Source organism: Heterodontus francisci, chromosome 16, assembly GCF_036365525.1.
Source record: "Heterodontus francisci isolate sHetFra1 chromosome 16, sHetFra1.hap1, whole genome shotgun sequence".
NCBI lineage: Eukaryota > Metazoa > Chordata > Chondrichthyes > Heterodontiformes > Heterodontidae > Heterodontus > Heterodontus francisci.
The window spans coordinates 99,556,628-99,579,937 of record NC_090386.1 but is presented as its reverse complement, the minus strand read 5'-3'; the positions used below and the strand labels follow the sequence as shown (position 1 = coordinate 99,579,937).

The following is a 23,310-nucleotide window of genomic DNA, read 5'->3' as shown; positions in this document are numbered from 1 at the left end:
TGGGTCAATAACCAGAGATCGTAGATTCAATATCATTGGAAAAAGATCTAGAGGAGAGATGAGGAGAAATGTTTCCACTCCGAGAGTTGTCGGGATCTGAAACGCTCAACCTGAAAAGGTGATGGAAGCTGATTCCATAAATAATTTTAAAAGGGAACTGGACAGGTACCTGAGGATGAGAAACATACAGGGTTACAGACAAAAAGCAGAGTTGTGGCACCAAGCACAACTGCTCTTTCAAAGAGGCAGTACAGCCACGACAGGCCGTGTGGCCTCCTTCTATCTGTAAGCGTGTACGATGTTAAGTCCTGCAGTGGCACATGATTCCACCACCTTTCAGCCCAGAGTAGAGGGAGACACCCCAGACTGCTCGTCAAGGGAGTTGCTACTCTGGATTAAATGAAAGCGCAGTGCTTGAAATAGTGACTTGCGCTGCCTTCTGACAAACATTTCTTTCCCGACCCTTACCCCACCACAGATGTCATTGTTTTACCCTTCTGTTATGTCTGGTGGAAGGTCAACACCTCCCTGCTCGGCCGCTAATGAGGTTTCATCGGGCATGCCAACCCTTTCGAGGAAGCAGAGTGCTGAGTCCGCTCTCATCGCATTATATCGCTCGTAACCTGAAAAGCAAAACAGCTGGGTCACAGCAAGCCTCCAAACCTCTACGCACATCTGAGGAGCTGACAGTACAAGGGGCTCTGCACCACTCCTACAGAAATGCCAGCTAAGGAATGACAAATTGGTGCAGTGTTCAAATGGATCAGAAATCACAGGTGCGACGAGCCACTACTTTATATCCAATATTTTAAAAGCATCATCACTCCTGAGTGCACAGGGCCTAAAACAAATACCAAGTGAGCTCGTTCTCCTGACTCACGCTGGGATATCTCACTGTAGTGGCCATAATGTGTGTAACGCAAGTTGGTGAATGTCAGCAGGTTACTGGACTGTGCATCACAGTCGAGCCTGGTCCTGGGCTCATCCAACATCCACATAAAGCTAAAACAAAAGGCAAAATACTGCAGGTGCTGGAAATCTGGCAAAGGGTCATCAAGCTGAAATGTTAACTCTACCTTCCTCTCTTCACAGATGCTGCCTTACCTGCTGAGGGCTTCTGTCTTTAATTCACACACAGATATAAGGTGATCTATTTTGGCAAAAAGGATAGGGTGAAGCAATATAGACTAAGTGGTGCAGTTCTAAAGAGTGTCCTGGGACAGAGGGACCTGGAGATTCATGTGCATAGATCTTTGAAGGTGGAGGTCATATTCAGAGAGTAGTTCACAAAGCATATAGGATCTTGGGCTTCATAAATAGAGGCATTGAGTACAAAAGCAGGGAAGTTATGCTGAACACTCTGGTTAGGCCACAAATAGAGTATAGCGTCCTGTTCTGGTCACCACACTTTAGGAAGGATGTGAGGGTCTTTGACAGGGTGCAGAGGAGATTTACCAGAATAGTTCCAGGGATGAGGGATTTTAGCTACAAGGTTAAGTTGGAGAAGCTGGAATTGTTCTCCTTGGAGCAAAGGAGATTGAGGGGAGATTTGATAGAGATGTACAAGATTCTGACAGATTTTGATAAGTTAGACAAAGAAAAACTGTTCCCATTAGCTGATGGTACAAGGACTAGGTGACATAGATTTAAGGTTTTGAGCGAAAGGTACGGGGGATGTGAGGAAGAACTTTATTACGCAGCAAGTGGTAATGACATGGAACTACGAGGGTGGTGGAAATGGAGACAATGAATGATTTCAAGACGAAATTGGATGGGTACTTGAGGGACATAAACTTGCAGGCTATGGGATACAGCCAGGGAACGGGACTGATTAGATTGATCGACAGAGAGCCGGCATGGACTCGATGGGCCAAATGAGTTCTTTCTGTGCCATTACGACTCTATGGCTCTATATGTATAGTCCAGGGTTCCCTGGTCAGCAATCTGGAGTAGAAAAATGAAATGGATCCCATCCGACCCCTCTCAATGGCTCAAAGTCACCGGGGCTAACCACAGAACCAGAACTGGGATCAACTGGCCCAGAACAGGGACTGATCTTTTTACCTTCTTGGTCTCTGCAGCACATCAACTAGCTGAGGCATCAGGGAGCTCCACTGTTAAATTTCTAGGTATGTCCTAAGACATAAAATATATACAAGCTCCTAGGCTGGAGTTAAGCAAATGTGCTGAGAGCAATGACATGATTTACTGGAACTGGTTCAAGACTGGCAGTCCAAACAAGTTTCATTACAATGCAATTCCACCTCAACCGTTATACAAATTCACCAAGTGGTTTTCAAACTGATATATCTACGGATCCCCTCCCTATAAATACTGACATACATCAGGGCAACCTTTGTAAAGACTGACACACTCCCGGGAATCATCTCTCTGTAAATACTGACACACTCCCCGGGGATCCCTTGTAAATACCAACATACCCCGGGGACCCTTGTCTTAACGCCTGACAGTCATTGTTAATAACCAAAAGGAAAGCTGCATTAATATAACTGAAATTGCTTTTTTATTATATAACAACAAACAAATTATGTGATTCAGTCAATAAATACAGCAAAATATAAAATACTGAGCAGTTGTGACTCATGACACTCCCAGCTCCAAGCTCACAACAATTGATTAACAGGAACTGCAAGCACAAATTTATGGAGTACTGACTGATGTGAGACTTGAGGGGAACTCGCATTTTGATAACTAGTTGTAAAATGCATGACAGAACAGAGTGGAGGGGTTAGATGGCCTGTTCCCGTTCCTCTGTAAACACAAAGCGAATAATGCAGGAATGAGTCTCAGGATTTTATGAAAGAATGAAGCAGAGTTTATTTTACAAATAAATTATTAAAATTTCAAATTAAGAGCAGGATGGCTGAGCAGAGATAGTGCTCATAGATCAGCCACCATCCATTATCTCACTTCCAGCAGAAATACTCCCACCAATAGTGCCTTCAATATTAGAATATTGGCCTTTAACATGTTACGTCAAACGATCCCAAGGAGATTCACACAGTGAATTACTCTGAAGTAATCTTTCTGCATCAGCTACATCGCCTGAAGGGCAATAGTGCCACGTTACTATGGGTGAAGCCTTACCGTGTTTATAAACTCCAATGAGCAGGGACTTGTCCGAGTCTCCACCCCACCAGTCGACTGGTACATCATTGCAATCTACATCAGGAATCCAGACTTCCAGCTTACTGTACCCCAGGTGTAGGTGAGAGACAGAGAAACAGAGAGAGAGAGAGAGGGACAGAGACAGAGAGAGAGAGAGGGAGAGACAGAGAGGGAGAGACAGAGAGAGAGAGAGGGAGAGACAGAGAGAGAGAGAGGGGGAGACAGAGAGAGAGAGAGGGGGAGACAGAGAGAGAGAGAGAGGGGGAGACAGAGAGAGAGAGAGAGGGGGAGACAGAGAGAGAGAGAGAGGGGAGACAGAGAGAGAGAGAGGGGAGACAGAGAGAGAGAGAGGGGGAGACAGAGAGAGAGAGAGGGGGAGACAGAGAGAGAGAGAGGGGGAGACAGAGAGAGAGAGAGGGGGAGACAGAGAGAGAGAGAGAGAGGGGGAGACAGAGAGAGAGAGAGAGAGGGGGGAGAGCAGATGAGAGAGAGAGGGGGAGACAGAGAGAGAGAGAGGGGGAGACAGAGAGAGAGAGAGGGGGAGACAGAGAGAGAGAGAGGGGGGAGACAGAGAGAGAGAGAGGGGGAGACAGAGAGAGAGAGAGGGGGAGACAGAGAGAGAGAGAGGGGAGACAGAGAGAGAGAGAGGGGGAGACAGAGAGAGAGAGAGGGGGAGACAGAGAGAGAGAGAGGGGGAGACAGAGAGAGAGAGAGGGGGGGAGACAGAGAGAGAGAGAGAGGGGGAGACAGAGAGAGAGAGGGGGAGACAGAGAGAGAGAGGGAGACAGAGAGAGAGAGGGGGAGAGAGAGAGAGGGGGAGAGAGAGAGAGGGGGAGAGAGAGAGGGGAGAGGGACAGAGAGAGAGGGGAGAGGGACAGAGAGAGAGGGGGAGGAGACAGAGAGAGAGGGGGGGAGACAGAGAGAGAGAGGGGGGAGACAGAGAGAGAGAGGGGGGGAGACAGAGAGAGAGAGGGGGGAGACAGAGAGAGAGAGGGGGGGGAGACAGAGAGAGAGAGGGGGGGAGACAGAGAGAGAGAGGGGGGAGACAGAGAGAGAGAGAAGGGGGAGACAGAGAGAGAGAAGGGGAGACAGAGAGAGAGAGGAGAGAGAGAGAGAGAGGGGGAGAGAGAGAGAGGGGAGAGAGAGAGGGGAGAGGGACAGAGAGAGAGGGGAGAGGGACAGAGAGAGAGGGGAGGGAGACAGAGAGAGAGGGGGAGGGAGACAGAGAGAGAGGGGGAGGGAGACAGAGAGAGAGGGGGAGGGAGACAGAGAGAGAGGGGGAGGGAGACAGAGAGAGAGGGGGAGGGAGACAGAGAGAGAGGGGGAGGGAGACAGAGAGAGAGGGGGAGGGAGACAGAGAGAGAGGGGGAGGGAGACAGAGAGAGAGGGGGAGGGAGACAGAGAGAGAGGGGAGGGAGACAGAGAGAGAGGGGAGGGAGACAGAGAGAGAGGGGGAGGGAGACAGAGAGAGAGGGGGAGGGAGACAGAGAGAGAGAGGGGAGAGACAGAGAGAGAGAGGGGAGAGAGACAGAGAGAGGGGGAGGGAGACAGAGAGAGAGGGGAGGGAGACAGAGAGAGAGGGGGAGGGAGACAGAGAGAGAGGGGAGGGAGAGAGAGAGAGAGGGGGAGGGAGAGAGAGAGAGAGGGGGGAGGAGAGAGAGAGAGAGGGGGAGGAGAGAGAGAGAGAGGGGGAGGAGAGAGAGAGAGAGGGGGAGGGAGAGAGAGAGAGAGGGGGAGGGAGAGAGAGAGAGAGGGGGAGGGAGACAGAGAGAGAGGGGGAGGGAGACAGAGAGAGAGGGGGAGGGAGAGAGAGAGAGAGGGGGAGGGAGACAGAGAGAGAGGGGGAGGGAGAGAGAGAGAGAGGGGGAGGGAGACAGAGAGAGAGGGGGAGGGAGACAGAGAGAGAGGGGGAGGGAGAGAGAGAGAGAGGGGGAGGGAGACAGAGAGAGAGGGGGAGGGAGACAGAGAGAGAGGGGAGGGAGACAGAGCGAGAGGGGGAGGGAGGACAGAGCGAGAGGGGAGGGAGACAGAGAGAGAGGGGGAGGGAGACAGAGAGAGAGGGGGAGGGAGACAGAGAGAGAGGGGGAGGGAGACAGAGAGAGAGGGGAGGGAGACAGAGAGAGAGGGGGAGGGAGACAGAGAGAGAGGGGGAGGGAGACAGAGAGAGAGGGGGAGGGAGACAGAGAGAGAGGGGGAGGGAGACAGAGAGAGAGGGGGAGGGAGACAGAGAGAGAGGGGAGGGAGACAGAGAGAGAGGGGAGGGAGACAGAGAGAGAGGGGGAGGGAGACAGAGAGAGGGGGGGAGACAGAGAGAGGGGGGAGACAGAGAGAGGGGGAGGGAGAGACCGAGACCGTGGAGGGAGAGACCGAGACCGTGGAGGAGAGACCGAGAGGGAGAGACCGAGAGGGAAGAGACCGAGAGGGAGGAGGGCGAGAGGAAGAGAGAGACAGAGAGGGAGGGAGAGAGACAGAGAGGGAGGGAGAGAGACAGAGAGGGAGACAGAAATCAATTCCATTAGAAACCATTCATTAATTAAAATCAGTAACCACTGTGAAGAGTTTTCTTTCACCAGCCTTCAATTTGCAAGAAAAGAGCCAAATTGCAGTTGCACATGCTTCAAGTGCTCACTCTAAGTTTAACAGGAACAGGAGGCCATTCAGCCGCTCAAGCCTGTTCTGGTATTCAATGAGATAATGGATAAGCTGTACCTCACCCCCATTTATCCGCCTTTGCTTCACATCCCTTAATACCCTTACCCAACAAACCCCATCAATATCAGTTTTGAAATTTTCAACTGACCCCCAGCCTCAACAGTTTCTTTTTTTTTGGGGGGGGGGGGGGGGGTGGCAGGGGGCAGTGGGAGAGAAAGAATTCCAGATTTTCACTTCCTTTCTCGACATCACCCTTGAATGACCGACCTCTAAGCCCCCTTATTTTGAATTCTCCCACCAGAGGAACAGTATTTCTCTATCTACCCAAAAAAATCTATCTTTTTAAACACTTTAATTAGATCATCCCTCAACCTTTTAATCACAAGGGAATACCAGCCATGTTTATGCAACTTGTCCTTACAATTTAATGCTTTTAGTCCCAGTATCAATTTTTACTAGGGTACTTGTGGCAAATAATGATACAACTACTGGTGTAGATTTTATATACTCTGGTCTTAAAATAACTTCAGAGTGAGCACTTCTAATGGTGTTAAATATCCTTAGCATTTTTTATACAATTCTATTTCTTCTTTTCCACCATTTTTCCCCCTGAAGTCACCGACCCCTTGCTGGGTTAGAGTTTTTAAAGTCACTGAACTTCACTCAAGAACTGTAAGCTGACTGTAAGCAGGCTGTTCAAAAATAACACTTGCTGTAACACTTGGAATCATAAAATCTTACAGCAACAGAAGAAAGCCAATCAGCTCCAATTACTCCCAGTCCCCTGTCTTTCCCATAGCCCTGCAAATCTTTCCCTTTTCAAGTACATATCCAATTCCTTTTTGAAATTTACTGAATTTATAGAGTCCGAGTCAAAACGGCATTGAAAGAAGTCATTCGACCCATCAGGTCTATGCCAGCTCTCTGTCGAGCAATTCAAATCGGTCCCATTCCCCAGCTCTATCCCGGCAGCTCTGAAAATTTATTTCCCTCAAGTGCCCAGCCAATTTCCTTTTGAAATCATTTACTGTTCCACCACCCTCATAGGCAGCAAGTTTCAGGTCATTACCATTCGCTGCATAAAAAAGTTCATCCTCACATCCGCCTTGCATCTCTTGCCCAAAACCTTAAATCTGTGTCCACTAGTCCTTGTACCATCAGCTAATGGGAACAGCTTTTCTTTGTCTAACCGATCAGAACATTGTACACTTGTATCAAATCTCCCCTCAATCTCCTTTGCTCCAAGGAAAACAATCTCAGCTTCTCCAACCTAACCTAGTAGCTAAAATCCCTCATCCCTGGAACCATTCTGGGAAATCGCCTCTGCATCGTCTTAAAGACCCTCACAAATTTCCAAAAGTTTGGTGACCAAAATTGGACACAATACTTTAGTTGCGGCCTAACCAGAGCTTTAAAAAGGTTCAGCATAACCTCCCTGTTTTTGTACTCAATAATTCTATTTAGGAAGCCCAAGAAACCATATGCTTTGCTATCCACTCTCTCAATATGTCTGCCACATTCAAGGATTTGTGCACAAGAACCCCCAGGTCCCTCTGTCCCTGCACACCCTTTAGAACTGTGCAATTTAGTCTATATTGCCGCTCCCTCTCCCTTTTGCCAAAATGTATCACTTCACATTTCTTTGCATTAAATTCCATCTGCCCATTCTGCTAGCCTATGTCCTATTGCAGTCGATTGGTATCATCCCCACTGTGTGCCGCACCTCCAAATTTGCGATCACTGTCAAATTTTGACATTTTACTCTGTATTCCAACATTCAAGTCATTATATATATATATATATATCTGTAATATATATTTTAAAAAAGCAGCGGTCCTAGCACTTAATCGTGGGGAACACCACTCTCTACCATCCTTCAGTCTGAAAAATAACCATTTACTGTGATTCTCTGCTTTCTGTCCTTAAGCCAATTTCTTTTATCCAAGTTGACACTGAACCTCCTATTCCATGAGCCTCAATTTTGTTAACCAGCCTTTTATGTGGTACTTTGTCAAAGGCTTTCTTAAAATCCATATAGACAACATCCACAGCTTTCCCTTCATCAACCTTCTGTTACTTCATCAAAAAAAAATTAGATTAGTCAAGCATGATCTGCCTTTTACAAATCTGTGCTGGCTCTCTTTAATTTACTCAAACCTTCCCAAGTATGTGTTGATTTTTTCCCCTGGTTATTGTTTCCAAAACCTTAGCCACTGAAGCTAAACTAACTTGCCTGTAATTACTAGGAATGTCCTTTCTTGAATAAGGGTGATACATTTGCTGTTCTCCAATCCTCTGGCAACTCGCCTGTATCTAGGGCAGACTGGAAGATTATGGAAAGCTCTACTGCCTTCTCCATCACTACTTCCTTTAGCAACCTGAGATGCAAACCATCTGGACCAGGCAACTTAACCACTCTAAGCATAGCCAGCCTTTCCAGTATATCCTGCCTATCAATTTTCACCTCATCAATTACCTCTAACATTTCCACTTCTATCAATATTTTGTCAGCAACCCCTTCCTTAGTAAACCCTGATACAAAGTATCAATACAGCCTTGCCCTGCACCTCTAAGCAATCACCCTTTGTCCCTAATAGGCCCCACCCCAGCTCTTACTACCCACTTACTATTTATATGCCAGATGATGATTTTTGGTTTCCCTTTTATGTTAACTGCCATTCTATTCTCATAGTCTCTCTTTGCCAGTTGTATTTTCCTCTTCACTTTCCCGCTCAACTTACTATATTTGGTCTGGTTGTCGCTTAAAGAATTCACCTGACATGCATCATACATTCTCTTGTTTTTTGTTTCATCACATTCTCTATCTCCATCATCCAAGAAGCCCTGGCTTTGGTTCCTCTACCTTCCCCCCTCGCTGGAATGTACCTAGCTTGTATCTGAAACGTCTCCTCCTTAAAGATCACCCATTGCTCCATTACAGCTTTTCCTCTCAATCTTTGATTCCATTTTACCCTGGCTAGATCCCCTCTCATCGCATTGAAATTACCTATTCCAATGTAGAAGTTCTACTTTAGATTGTTCCTAGCTCTTCTCCATTGCTAAACTAAGCTTTATGATACAATGATCACTTTTACTCAAGTGATTTGCCACAGACAGTTGGTCCACCTCATTCCCCAGCACCAGATTCAGCAATGCCTCCTTTCCAGTTGCACCGATAACATATTGGTCAAGGAAGTTCTCAAACACATTTCAGAAATTCCTCCCCCTCCTTCCCTCAATATCACCCCTCTATAGCTCTTGCACATCTCTGACATTTCCCTACAGATTTGCTCCTCTATCTCTCTCTCCCCACTTGGAGGCCTATAGAATATCCTCAGTAGTGTGACCATCCCCTTCTGCTTCTCAACTCTACAAATGCATTGTCTTTGCCCCCTCAAGAACATCTCTCTTTCCAGCACTACAATGTCTTCCCTAATCAATACTGCCACCTCACCTCCCTTTTTTCCTTCCCCATCTTTTCTGAACACTATGTATCCTGGAATATTAAGCACCCAGTCCTCACATATTTTAATCCATGCTTCAGTTATTCCCATTACATCACATTCCCACATGGCTATTTATTCTTGTAGCTCACCAACCTTATTTAGCGCCTTACACTTAGCGCCTTTACATCCATGCATTCTAAACCTGTCTTTGTATTCCTTGCAGTGCTTCATAGTCTGCTCCTAATATGGTACAACTTCCTTCTCTAGTACTATCCAACATTCTCAGTCCTTTATGCACCTCATTCACTACTTTCTACTTCTATATGCTGATGCCCATCCCCCCGCCAATTTAGTTTAAACCCTCCCCAACCATACTATTGAATCTCCCTGCAAGCAGTCTTGCTGAGGTGCAACCTATCCCTTTCGAGTAGGTGCCTCCTGCCCCAGAACTGGTTTCAATGCCCCAAGAATCTGAAGCCCGCTCTTTTGCACCATGCTTCAAGCTGCACATTGATCCTCCCCATCTTCCCATTTCTACTCCCGCTAGCGCATGGCACTGGGAGTAATCCAGAGATAACTACCTTCAAGGTCTTATTTTTTAATTTCCTCCCTGGCTCCTCAAAATCTGACTGTAGGACCTCAATACCTGCTCTCTCTATGTCATTGGTACCAACGTGTACACAACTTCTGACTCACTCCCTTCCCCCTGAAGAACATTACTCACCCTCTTCATGATGTCCTTTACCCCGGCAGCAGGGAGGCAGCAAACCATGCAGGACTCACCATGATGATCTGCATTGCTACTCTTTGCCGCTCTCTCCTGTGCAGACCCTTGCCCATTGGTACCATGGTCTGGACTGCACTCCTTCAAGGTGTCGTTACCCCTAGTAGTCTCCAAAACTAAGTACCAGCTTGAGAGTGACATACACCCCGAAGACGCCTGCACTTTCTGCCTCTTCCTACTCTTCCGGATGGCCAGCCATCCACGATCCTACTTTTGAATCTGCTTCCACTATGCCTTCAGGCAATGCATTCCAGATTGTAACAATTGTGTTAAAATAAAATGCCTCATCTTCCCTCTGGTTCTATTGCCAATCACCTTAAATCTGTTTCCTGCAGCTACTGACCCTCCTGCCACTGAAAACAATTTCTGTTTATTTACTCTATCTAAACCCCTCAAAGGTGAATGCAGAAGAATGTCCCAAGTTACTTCACAGAGATGCAAGGGACAAAGAAACCAGTGAGGGGCAGTGAAGCCTAATCCCATCTTTATCCAGTATTACATATGATTCTCCAGAGAGGGAAGAATCCTAGCCAACATTAAGCCTTTACCCATGGCTTCCCATTCATCATGGCTAAAACTGGAAACCTCACTCGAACAAGGAATCGAAACCAAGGCACTCTTGCTCGTATGCTTCAGCATCGGACCTTACAGTTCATTTATCCATGATAATGGGGCAGTTTTGTCATTTGACATACCTGGCATCAATACCATCCAAAGCTTTGTCAGCAGCCTCTCCCAGCACCTCCTGTTTAAGGTAATACAGCATCCGGACTCGTAACAAGACCCTGTGCGTAACCACACAAAGCAAAATAAAATAAATCTCAAGATAGAAAGGGGAAGGAACAACTTCTATTTATTTATACGTTACCTTTCACGTACCACAGCACTGTACAAGGGGGAAAGGATGCTAATAAGCAAGAGTGAGGTCCAGTCACAGAGCAGCCAAGCAAACCACTCAGTTGCATCAAACTACTAGAAATGACCGACGGCAGTAGTGTAAAAGAAAATCCCACCACCTTCTCTGGGCAACAATTGTCAAGCACTACATGCCAGACTCATGTACCACATATACTCACAGCTTTATACAACACGTGGGGTCTGCCCTCCCCAGTCAGGCGCACGTGCACTCACTTGTTGCAATGCTGTTTGAGATGTTTCTTATAGCCGTCATCATGGAAGAGCACATCTGGGTTACAGCCGGCCACCCAATCAGCATTCTTCAGCTCTGGCTGTGACAGTGGGGTCTTCATCTTCTTGCCTTTCCTCCCCCTGGGTACAGGTGCTGATAACCCTGAAAGGAAATGGTACAAGGCATTACATTACTAAATGCACTGATCCACAGTATCAGTTACGGCGGCACAGTGGCGCAGTGGTTAGCACTGCAGCCTCACAGCTCCAGCGACCCGGGTTCAATTCTGGGTACTCCCTGTCTGCGTGGGTTTTCGCCGGGTGCTCCGGTTTCCTCTCACAGCCAAAGACTTGCAGGTTGCTAGGTAAATTGGCCATTATAAATTGCCCCTAGTATAGGTAGGTGGTAGGGGAATATAAGGACAGGTGGGAATGTGGTAGGAAAATGGGATTAGTGTTCTTTCTTTTGGGCCTCCTTATCTCGAGAGACAATGGATACGCGCCTGGAGGTGGTCAGTGGTTTGTGAAGCAGCGCCTGGAGTGGCTATAAAGGCCAATTCTGGAGTGACAGGCTCTTCCACAGGTGCTGCAGAGAAATTTGTTTGTTGGGGCTGTTGCCCCAACACAGTGGCGCAGTGGTTAGCACTGCAGCCTCACAGCTCCAGCGACCCGGGTTCAATTCTGGGTACTCCCTGTCTGCGTGGGTTTTCGCCGGGTGCTCCGGTTTCCTCTCACAGCCAAAGACTTGCAGGTTGCTAGGTAAATTGGCCATTATAAATTGCCCCTAGTATAGGTAGGTGGTAGGGGAATATAAGGACAGGTGGGAATGTGGTAGGAAAATGGGATTAGTGTAGGATTAGTATAAATGGGTGGTTGATGGTCGGCACAGACTCGGTGGGCCGAAGGGCCTGTTTCAGTGCTGTATCTCCAAATAAATAAATAAAATCCCACCACCTTCTCTGGGCAACAATTATCAAGCACTACATGCCAGACTCGAGAAGGTGACCAAACAGGTGGATGAGGGTAAAGCAGTGGATGTGGTGTATATGGATTTCAGTAAGGCGTTTGATAAGGTTCCCCATGGTAGGCTATTGCAGAAAATACGGAAGTATGGGGTTGAAGGTGATTTAGAGCTTTGGATCAGAAATTGACTAGCTGAAAGAAGACAGAGGGTGGTGGTTGATGGCAAATGTTCATCCTGGAGTTTAGTTACTAGTGGTGTACCGCAAGGATCTGTTTTGGGGCCACTGCTGTTTGTCATTTTTATAAATGACCTGGAAGAGGGTGCAGAAGGGTGGGTTAGTAAATTTGCGGATGACACTAAGGTCGGTGGAGTTGTGGATAGTGCCGAAGGATGTTGTAGGGTACAGAGGGACATAGATAGGCTGCAGAGCTGGGCTGAGAGATGGCAAATGGAGTTTAATGCGGAAAAGTGCGAGGTGATTCACTTTGGAAGGAGTAACAGGAATGCAGAGTATTGGGCTAATGGGAAGATTCTCGGTAGTGTAGATGAACAGAGAGATCTTGGTGTCCAGGTGCAGAAATCCCTGAAGGTTGCTACCCAGGTTAATAGGGCTGTTAAGAAGGCATATGGTGTGTTAGCTTTTATTAGTAGGGGGATCGAGTTTCGGAGCCACGATGTCATGCTGCAGCTGTACAAAACTCTGGTAAGACCGCACCTGGAGTATTGCGTGCAGTTCTGGTCACCGCATTATAGGAAGGATGTGGAAGCTATGGAAAGGGTGCAGAGGAGATTTACTAGGATGTTGCCTGGTATGGAGGGAAGGTCTTACGAGGAAAGGCTGAGGGACTTGAGGTTGTTTTCATTGGACAGGAGGAGGAGGAGAGGTGACTTAATAGAGACATATAAGATAATCAGAGGGTTAGATAGGGTGGATAGTGAGAGTCCTTTTCCTCGGATGGTGATGGCAAACACGAGGGGTGATAGATATAGGACAGATGTTAGAGGTAGTTTATTTACTCAGAGAGTAGTAGGGGCGTGGAACACCCTGCCTGCAACAGTAGTAGACTCGCCAACTTTAAGGGCATTTAAGTGGTCATTGGATAGACATATGGATGAAAATGGAATAGTGTAGGTCAGATGGTTTCACAGGTCGGCGCAACATCGAGGGCCGAAGGGCCTGTACTGCGCTGTAATGTTCTAAAAAAATAAATAAATTGCAGCTCCAGCATTTCCCTTTCTGCTGCTACCCTCCCCCACTTCCTGCACTCTGCTAGAACATTGTGTCAGACAAAGAATCTCCAATCAACTCGCAGCTTTGATCTTCTGAAATGTTGAAGGATCTATTTCCAGCATTTTCTTTTATTTCATATTTCCAGAATTTGCAGGAGATTCCTGATTATGAAAAGGTGCTGTAAGCAGATCTAATAGTAGCTTTCAAAAGAGAATTGGATAAATATTTGAAAAGGAAGAATTGTAGGGTTTTGGGAAACAGCAGGGAAGTGGGATTAATTGGATAGCTCTTTCAAAGATCCGGTACAGGCACAATGAGCCGAATAGCTACGCAGTAAGATTCCATGATTATTATCTCTGCACAATGTTTTGGATTTGCCCCTTCGCTTAAAGGCCAACAGCCTGGAGTAGTGAGGTCTGGGTCCTTCAATGTGAAATGTTTCCTATCACTACTGCCTACTCGGGGATGCCTGTTTTATAAGGGCTGTTTTGACCTCATGGTGATCCAACATTTTGGGTCTTGCCTCCTGCTGTAGAGTTCCTAGGATCACACAGCCTAGAAAATGACCATTTAGCCTATCAGGCCTCTTCTAAAGTGTAGTTGGTGCTGATTTTGATGAGTCAGCTGTTAAAATGGTCAAGACTCCAGTACTTGGCAGAACTGGGGCTCCAGTGTTTCCATAGCTATCCTCTGGTTAGGAAGCCAGTACACTCTGCATAACTGGTGAAGAAACGATACACACAAAACGGTCCAGGGCCACTTGCAGCCCATCCCTGCTGTCTTCTTTGATCCACAGGTCACCTCCCTCTCAGAGCTTCACAAAATGGTGTAAATGCTCACACACAAAACGGCAATTTGAGTCATTTATTGCCAATGTTTGCTCCACATCAGACCTCCCATTTTCCAGTACCTTCCCCGTGCCCTTGAACATTTAGATCACTCTTAAATATTGTGTGACCGACTCCACTTCAACATGGGGTAAAGCGTTCCATGGTTGAATAATCTTGAGAGTCAGGAAATATAATCCTCCCTCAGCCATCTTTATGTGTCTAGTACTAATCCTGAGATAAGGTTTACTTTGCATGAGACAGATTCAACAGAAGACAGAATTAGGATTGAGGACTCAACTAAAAGCTTACGAGTGAATCTGCCACAGAGGATCTTGTACCTGAGTGATTGTGCAGTGCTTGATTCTGTCCATCCTTTGTGGGAGTAATAAGGTCCCAGATGAAGCTTTTAATTTTCTCATCCCCTTTGTAGTGTTTCAGGCAATATACCAGGAGAGTGCGACAAATGGTCTCCATGTCCTTCTCTGTCAGGTGCCACTTGAATCGTCCATGCGACAAAATGTCCTTCCATCGGCCCCACCTGCAACACAGAACATATGAACATAAGAAACAGGAGCAGGAGTGGGCCATTCAGCCTCTCAGCCCTGCTCCGTCATTTAATAAGATCATGGCTGATCTGATTGTGGCCTTCACTCCACTTTCCAGTCTGCCCCCCTACAATAGGAACATAGGAGCAGGAGTAGACCATTCAGCCCATCGAGCATGCTCCGCCATTCAATATGATCACGGATCCACTTCAATACCTTTGTCCCACTCTATCCCCATATCCCCTTATGTCATTTGTATTTAGAAATCGGTCAATCTCTGCTTTAAACATACTCAATGACTGAGCTTCCACAGCCCTCTGGGGTAGAGAATTCCAAAGATCCACAACCGTCTGAGTAAAGAAATTTCTCCTCATCTCTGTCCTAAGTGGCTTCCCCCTTATTTTGAAACTGCGTCCCCTGGTTCTAGACTCCCCAACCAGGGGAAACATCTTACCTGCATCTACCCTGTCTATTCCTTTATCTATTTTGTAAGTTTCAATGAGATCACCTCTCATTCTTCGTAACTCTAGAGAATACAGGCCCAGTTTCCCCAATCTCTCTTCATAGGACAGTCCCACCATCCCAGGAACAAGTCTGGTGAACCTTCGTTGCACTCCCTCTATGGCAATAATATCCTAAGGTAAGGGGACCAAAACTGCACACAGTACTCCAGGTGCAGTCTAACCAAGGTTCTACACAATTGAAGCCAGACTTCACTACTTCTGTACTCAAATTCTCTTGCGATAAAGGCGAACCTACCATTAGCCTTCTTAACTATTTGTCGCACCTTTATGTTAGCTTTCAGTGACTTATTGACAAGGACATCCAGGTCCCTTTGTACATCTACACTTTCTAGACTCTTACCATTTAAGAAATACTCTGCACATCTGTTCCTCCTACCAAAGTGGATAACCTCACAATTTTTCACATTATATTCTATCTGTCACGTTCTTGCCCACTCACAAAGTCTGTCCAAATCCCCCTGAAGACGCTTTGCATCTTCCTCACAACACACATTCCCACCTAGTTTTGTGTCATCCGCGAACTTGGAAATATTACATTTGGTCCACACATCCAAATCATTGATATATATTGTGACCAGCTGGAGCTGGTGTTAAGGCACAAGCGAATAATGCAAGGCTGGATTGCATCTATTTTAACGCAAGGAGTCTTACAAGTAAGGCAGATGAATTGAGGGCGTTGATTAACACATGGTAATATGATATTATTGCTATCACAGAGACATGGTTCAGGGAAGGACAGGACTGGTAGCTCAATAGTCCAGGGTACAGAATCTTCAGGTGTGACCGGGGGGGGGGGGGGGGGGGGGGTGGAAAGAGGGGCAGTGTAAAACAGGAGGTGGCATTGCGATTTTTATCTTAGAAGGTTCCTCAAATGAGGCCATATGGGTAGAAGTTAAGAAGGGGGCAATCATTTCGCTGGGAGTGTATTACAGGCCTCCAAACAGTCCAGGAGAGAAAGAGCAGAATGTAGACAAATCTCAGACAGGTGTAAAAATAATAGATAATAATAGTAGGGGGATTTCAACTTCCCCAATATCAACTGGGATAGTCTTAGTGCAAAAGGCTTAAAGGGGGCAGAATTCTTAAAGTGCATCCAGGAGAGCTTTTTGAGCCAGCACGTAGGAAGTCCTACCAGAGAAGGGACGTACTGGACCTAATCTTAGGGAATGAAGCCGGACAAGTGGTAGAAGTGTCAGTGGGGGAGCATCTCGGGGATAGTGACCAGAACTCTAAGATTTAAGGCAGTCATGGAAAAGGACAAAGAGGGACCGGAAATAAAGGTACTGAATTGGGGGAAGGCCGATTTCAATAAGATAAAACAGGATCTAGACAAAGTGGACTGGGAGCAGCTACTTGTAGGAAAGTCTACATCACATCAGTGGGAGTCATTCAAAAAGGAAATAGTGAGAGTTCAGGGCCAACATGTTCCTGTAAAGCTGAAGGGTAGGACCAACAAGTCCAGGGAACTCTGGATGCCGAGGGATATAGAGGATTGGATAAGGAAAAAAAAAGGAGGCTCATAGCAAATTCAGAGGGCTGAAAACAGCTGAGGTGCTAGAGAAGTATTGAAAGTGTGGAGCGGGGGTACTTAAAAAAGTAATTAGGAGAGCGAAGGGGAGCATGAAAAAACATTGGCGGGCAAGATGAAGGAAAATCCCAAGGCATTTTATAAGTATATTAAGGGCAAGAGGATAACGAGGGAAAGAATATGGCCCATTAGGGACCAAAGTGGCAATCTGTGTGTGGAGCCGGAGGACAGAGGTGAGGTTTTAAATGATTACTTTTCATCTGTGTTCATTATGGAGAAATTTTTTAGATTTTTTTTAGATTTAGAGATACAGCACTGAAACAGGCCCTTCGGCCCACCGAGTCTGTGCCGACCATTAACCACCCATTTATACTAATCCGACACCAATCCCATATTCCTACCACATCCCCACCTGTCCCGATATTCCCCGATCACCTACCTATACTAGGGGCAATTTATAATGGCCAATTTACCTATCAACCTGCAAGTCTTTTTGGCTATGGGAGGAAACCAGAGCACCCGGCGAAAACCCACGCAGACACAGGGAGAACTTGCAAACTCCACACAGGCAGTACCCAGAATTGAACCCGGGTCGCTGGAGCTGTGAGGCTGCGGTGCTAACCACTGTGCCGCCCACAGACGGACGACGTAGGTGTAAAGATCAGGGAGGGGGATTGTGACATACTTGAACAAATTAGCATTGAAAGGGAGGAGGTATTAGAGGCCTAAGAAATGAATAAAGCCCCAGGTCCAGATGAGATGCACCCCAGCCTATTATGTGAGGCAAGGGAGGAGATTGCAGGGGCTCTGACACAAATTTTCAAATCCTCTCTGGCCACAGGAGAGGTGCCAGAGGACTGGAGGACAGCGAATGTGGTACCATTATTCAAGAAGGGTACTAGGGATAAACCAGGTAATTACAGACCAGTGAGTCTAACATCAGTGGTAGGGAAACTATTGGAAAAAATTCTGAGGGACAGGATTAATCTCCACTTAGAGAGGCAGGGATTAATCAAGGATAGTCAGCATGGCTTTGTTAGGGGGAGATCATGTCTAACAAATTTAATTGAATTTTTCGAGGAGGTGACTGGATGTGTAGATGAGGGAAAGGCAGTTGATGTAGTCCACATGGACTTCTGTAAGGCTTTTGATAAGGTCCTGCATGGGAGAAGGTAAGAGCCCATGGGATCCAGGGCAATTTGGCAAATTGGATCCAAAATTAGCTTAGTGGCAGGAGGCAGATGGTCGAGGGTTGTTTTTGCGAGTGGAAGCCTGTGACCAGTGGTGTACCGCAGGGATTGGTGCTGGGACCCTTGCTGTTTGTAGTGTACATTAATGATTTAGACGTGAATATAGGAGGTATGATCAGTAAGTTCGCAGATGACATGAAAATTGGTGCTGTCGTATATAGTGAGGAGGAAAGCCTTAGATTACAGGACGATATAGATGGGCTGGTAAGATGAGTGGAGCAGTGGCGAATGGAATTTAATCCTGAGAAGTGTGAGGTGATGCATTTTGGGAGGACTAACAAGGCAAGGGAATATACAATGGAAGGTAGGACCCGAGGAAGTACAGAGGGACCTTGGTGTACTTGTCCACAGATCACTGTAGGCAGCAGCACAGGTAAATAAGATGGTTAGGAAGGCATATGGGAGACTTGCCTTTATTAGCCGAGGCATAGAATATAAGAGCAGGGAGGTTATGATGGAGCTGTATAAAGCGCTAGTTAGGCTGCTGCTTGAGTACTCTGTACATTTCTGGCCGCCACACTATAGGAAGGATGTGATTGCACTGGAGAGGGTGCAGAGGAGATTCACCTGGGCTGGAGCATTTCAGCTATGAAGAGAGATTGGATAGGCTAGGCTAGGGTTGTTTTCCTAAGCGCAGAGATGGCTGAGGGGGGACCTGATTGAAGTATACAAATTTATGAGAGGCACAGATAGGGTAGATAGGAAGAAACTTTTTCCCTTAGTGGAGGGGTCAATAACCAGTGGGCATAGATTTAAGGTAAGGGGCAGGAGGTTTAGAGGGGATTTGAGGAAAAAATGTTTCACCCAGAGGGTAGCTGAAATCTGGAACACACTGTCTGAAGGGGCGGTAGAGGCAGGAACTCTCAAGACATATAAGTATTTAGATGAGGACTTGAAACGCCACAGCATACAATGCTATGGGCCAAGTGCTGGAAAATGGGATTAGAATAGATAGATGCTTGATAGCCAGCACGGACACGGTCGGCCGAAGGGCCTGTTTCTGTGCTGTATAACTCCATGACTCTGTAATCTCCTGTGGGGGACTTTATCTAAAGCCTTCTGAAAATCCAAGTATACCATGTCCACCAGCACCCCTTTATCAATTCTGTAACATCCTCAAAAAACTCCAACAGGTTGGTTAAACATGATTTCCCATTCATAAAATAAAAGCAAAATACTGCGGATGCTGGAAATCTGAAATAAAAACACAGAGGGTGGTGAGTGCCTGGAACTTGCTGCCGGGGGAGGTGGTGGAAGCAGGTACGATGGCGATGTTTAAGAGGCATCTTGACAAATACATGAATAGGACGAGAATAGAGGGATACGGTCCCCGGAAATGCAGCAGGTTTTAGTTTAGACAGGCATCAAGATCGGCACAGGCTTGGAGGGCCGAATGGCCTGTTCCTGTGCTGTACTGTTCTTTGTCCTACTACTACTTCCTTAATAATAGATTCTAGCATTTTTCCAATGACAGATGTTAGGCTAACGGGCCTATAGTTTGCTGTTTTCTGTCATCCCCCTTTCTTAAAGAGGTGTTACATTTGCAGTTTTCCAATCTGCTGGGGTCTTTCCAGAACCTAGGGAATTTTGGAAGATTACAACCAATGCATCCACTATCTCAGCAGCCACTTCTTTTAAGACCCAAGGATGCATCTGGTCGAGGGGACTTGTCAGCTTTTAAACCCATTAGTTAACCTAATACATTTTCTCTAGTGATAGCGGTTGTTTTAAGTTCCTCCCTCCCTTTTGCTTTTTGATTTTCTGCTATTCTTAGGATAAGGGTGAGAGCCCCACCAACACTTTAGAGGACAGCTATTTTTCCCCAAACAGCAGTCTGCAATTTGCCAATAATTTCGAACAAAATGTTAAGCTGTGGCTATAACCTCCTATAAAGCCATTTCCAGTTCGCAGCTTAATTCTAGGTCAAGTCCTACTCAGGAAAGGGCCAGGGAACAGGTGTGGGCAGGGGTCAAGTGGACAGTGTCAGGGCAGATCTCTCTGCTTTTTTTCTCACTTAAATTATCTATTGACGAAAAGGATATTTGCAAATGGAGCTACAGATGACTAGTAATGAGTAAAGTGGCAATTTCTGCTGTTCTAACACAAGGGTTATACTAACAAACTGTACCACTGTGGACCAAGCTTCCAAGCCATGATTAAATTCAGTTAAGAGACTAGCTGGTACAGATGCAGTTTTATTTTATACTGATCTGAGTAAGGGATCTTAGTATCAGGAAGTGGAACAGTTCTCTTTTCTGGAACAAGTGTCAGCAACAGGGTTAACACCTTTCACAAAGTCTAAAGCTGTGATCATGATTTGAACTCTGACATTTGTTCCAATTCACAAAAGTTCATCAATAGCCCCAGTAACATGAGTTTCGGAAACAAGCAGAATTACAAAATAGTTTTAAAAGCGAGGTACATCGGTCTAGTTTATCAGTCGAACTGAACTGGACGGGGACAACTTTTGTCAGCATCGTGCTTCCTGCAGTCATCAAAGTGGATTTGTTACCAAGTGATACTGTTCTCCCTTCGTCAGATACAGGAGAAATGCCGTGAACAACAGATGCCCCTCTACATTGCTTTCATTGATCTCACCAAAGCCTTTGACCTCGTCAGCAGACGTGGTCTCTTCAGACTACTAGAAAAGATCGGATGTCCACCAAAGCTACTAAGTATCATCACCTCATTCCATGACAATATGAAAGGCACAATTCAACATGGTGGCTCCTCATCAGAGCCCTTTCCTATCCTGAGTGGTGTGAAACAGGGCTGTGTTCTCGCACCCACACTTTTTGGGATTTTCTTCTCCCTGCTGCTTTCACATGCGTTCAAATCCTCTGAAGAAGGAATTTTCCTCCACACAAGATCAGGGGGCAGGTTGTTCAACCTTGCCCGTCTAAGAGCGAAGTCCAAAGTACGGAAAGTCCTCATCAGAGAACTCCTCTTTGCTGACGATGCTGCTTTAACATCTCACACTGAAGAATGCCTGCAGAGTCTCATCGACAGGTTTGCGTCTGCCTGCAATGAATTTGGCCTAACCATCAGCCTCAAGAAAACGAACATCATGGGGCAGGATGTCAGAAATGCTCCATCCATCAATATTGGCGACCACGCTCTGGAAGTGGTTCAAGAGTTCACCTACCTAGGCTCAACTATCACCAGTAACCTGTCTCTAGATGCAGAAATCAACAAGCGCATGGGTAAGGCTTCCACTGCTATGTTCAGACTGGCCAAGAGAGTGTGGGAAAATGGCGCACTGACACGGAACACAAAAGTCCGAGTGTATCAGGCCTGTGTCCTCAGTACCTTGCTCTACGGCAGCGAGGCCTGGACAACGTATGCCAGCCAAGAGCGACGTCTCAATTCATTCCATCTTCGCTGCCTTCGGAGAATACTTGGCATCAGGTGGCAGGACTATATCTCCAACACAGAAGTCCTTGAAGCGGCCAACATCCCCAGCTTATACACACTACTGAGTCAGCGGCGCTTGAGATGGCTTGGCCATGTGAGCCGCATGGAAGATGGCAGGATCCCCAAAGACACATTGTACAGCGAGCTCGCCACTGGTATCAGACCCACCGGCCGTCCATGTCTCCGTTATAAAGACGTCTGCAAACGCGACATGAAATCGTGTGACATTGATCACAAGTCGTGGGAGTCAGTTGCCAGCATTCGCCAGAGCTGGCGGGCAGCCATAAAGACAGGGCTAAATTGTGGCGAGTCGAAGAGACTTAGTAGTTGGCAGGAAAAAAGACAGAGGCGCAAGGGGAGAGCCAACTGTGCAACAGCCCCAACAAACAAATTTCTCTGCAGCACCTGTGGAAGAGCCTGTCACTCCAGAATTGGCCTTTATAGCCACTCCAGGCGCTGCTTCACAAACCACTGACCACCTCCAGGCGCGTATCCATTGTCTCTCGAGATAAGGAGGCCCAAAAGAAAAAAAGAAGATACTTAGAAGCCCCTCCCCCGTTTGTACTTCTGATTTACCATAGTTGGCCTCACCTGCTCTGACTGCAGGAAGCAGGACAGGCATCAAAGTCTGTTTCACAAAGTTAATTGCCCTCCCCCTCCCAGAGCAAACTCTTCCCCTCCCCCACCCAGTTCCTCGCTAATCTGGTGGATGTAAAAGATCACACAGCACTATTCCAAAAAGCAGGGGAGTTCTCCCGTGTCCTGGCTAATATTTATCCTTCAACCAATAATATTAATACAGATTACCTGGTCATTATAACATTGCTGCTGATGGGAGCTCGCAGTGTGCCAACTGGCTATTGTGTTTCCTACATTACAGTGAGCACACTTGAAAATATTTAATTGGCTGCAAAGTGCTTTGAGACATCCCGAAGTCAAGAAAGGCATAATAGAAAAGCAAGTCAGTATTTTACTGTTCAAACTCATTTCAGTTTATAACCAATTAAATCCAGGAGGAATACCATGTGCACACTCACCCAAATATCAGCAGGTTCTTTTCCACCCGAAAGCACTCGGCTCGGAGATATCGGCGGGTCTTGTCATGAAGACGGCGAGACCTCGAAGGTCTATCTTCACTATCACTGTCGAGCTCGGAGAATTCCATCAACTCATCATCCTCAAACGAATTGTAGTGTTTGGTCTGTTTCCTGACACGTGGTGTGTCGATCACCAAGCTGTCCTGTGAGTGAGACACATCAGAGATGTGCAACATTACTCCTTTTGACAAGTACTCCGTTTCCCCACATATCCCTGCACCAGCTATTCGTTAAGGTTCAACACCATGTACAACCTTGGTGTTCTACTAGACCAATGATTCTCAAGCATTTTCAGTGAAGGAACTCTTTTCAAATGGATTCATAATCAGGGACCCCATCTGAATTATAATACTGTATAATGCTCATATGAAAGTGCTACATGTAAAGATTATTTTAATAATGCTTTGAAAAAGATGGTATTTACAGGCAAATTTTAAAAATTCATTTTCATTCTTGGGATGTGGGCGTCGCTGGCTAGGACAGCATTTATTGCCCATCCCTAATTGCCCTCGAGAAGATGGCAGTGAGCTGCCTTCTTGAACCGCTGCAGTCCTTAAGGTGTAGGTATATCAACAGTGCTTTTAGGAAGGGCGTTCCAGGAGTTTGTCCCAGCAACAGTGAAGGAATGGCGATATAGTTATGAGTCAGGATGGTGTGTGGCTTGAAGGGGAACTTGCAGTGATGGTGTTCCCATGCATTTGCTGCCCTTGTCCTTCTAGGTGGTCGAGGTCACAGGTTTGGAAGGTGCTCTCGAAGGAGACTTGGTGGTTGCTGTAGAACATCTTGTA

The 23,310-nt window shown here is 46.5% G+C and overlaps 1 protein-coding gene across 3 annotated transcripts in view; it reads right to left on the bottom strand.

The window, feature by feature from the left end:
• The window catches only part of chd6 (chromodomain helicase DNA binding protein 6), a 344,698-nt gene that overhangs the window by 65,400 nt on the left and 255,988 nt on the right, over nucleotides 1-23,310 (bottom strand). For all 3 annotated transcript variants that reach the window (XM_068048713.1, XM_068048715.1, XM_068048714.1), the window contains 6 exons: nucleotides 22,463-22,665; nucleotides 14,503-14,702; nucleotides 11,143-11,302; nucleotides 10,707-10,796; nucleotides 3,109-3,212; nucleotides 494-623 (listed from right to left, as the gene is read on the bottom strand). In XM_068048713.1, the coding sequence (XP_067904814.1) occupies nucleotides 494-623; nucleotides 3,109-3,212; nucleotides 10,707-10,796; nucleotides 11,143-11,302; nucleotides 14,503-14,702; nucleotides 22,463-22,665 (887 nt within the window). The remainder of the gene's footprint in view (nucleotides 1-493; nucleotides 624-3,108; nucleotides 3,213-10,706; nucleotides 10,797-11,142; nucleotides 11,303-14,502; nucleotides 14,703-22,462; nucleotides 22,666-23,310) is intronic.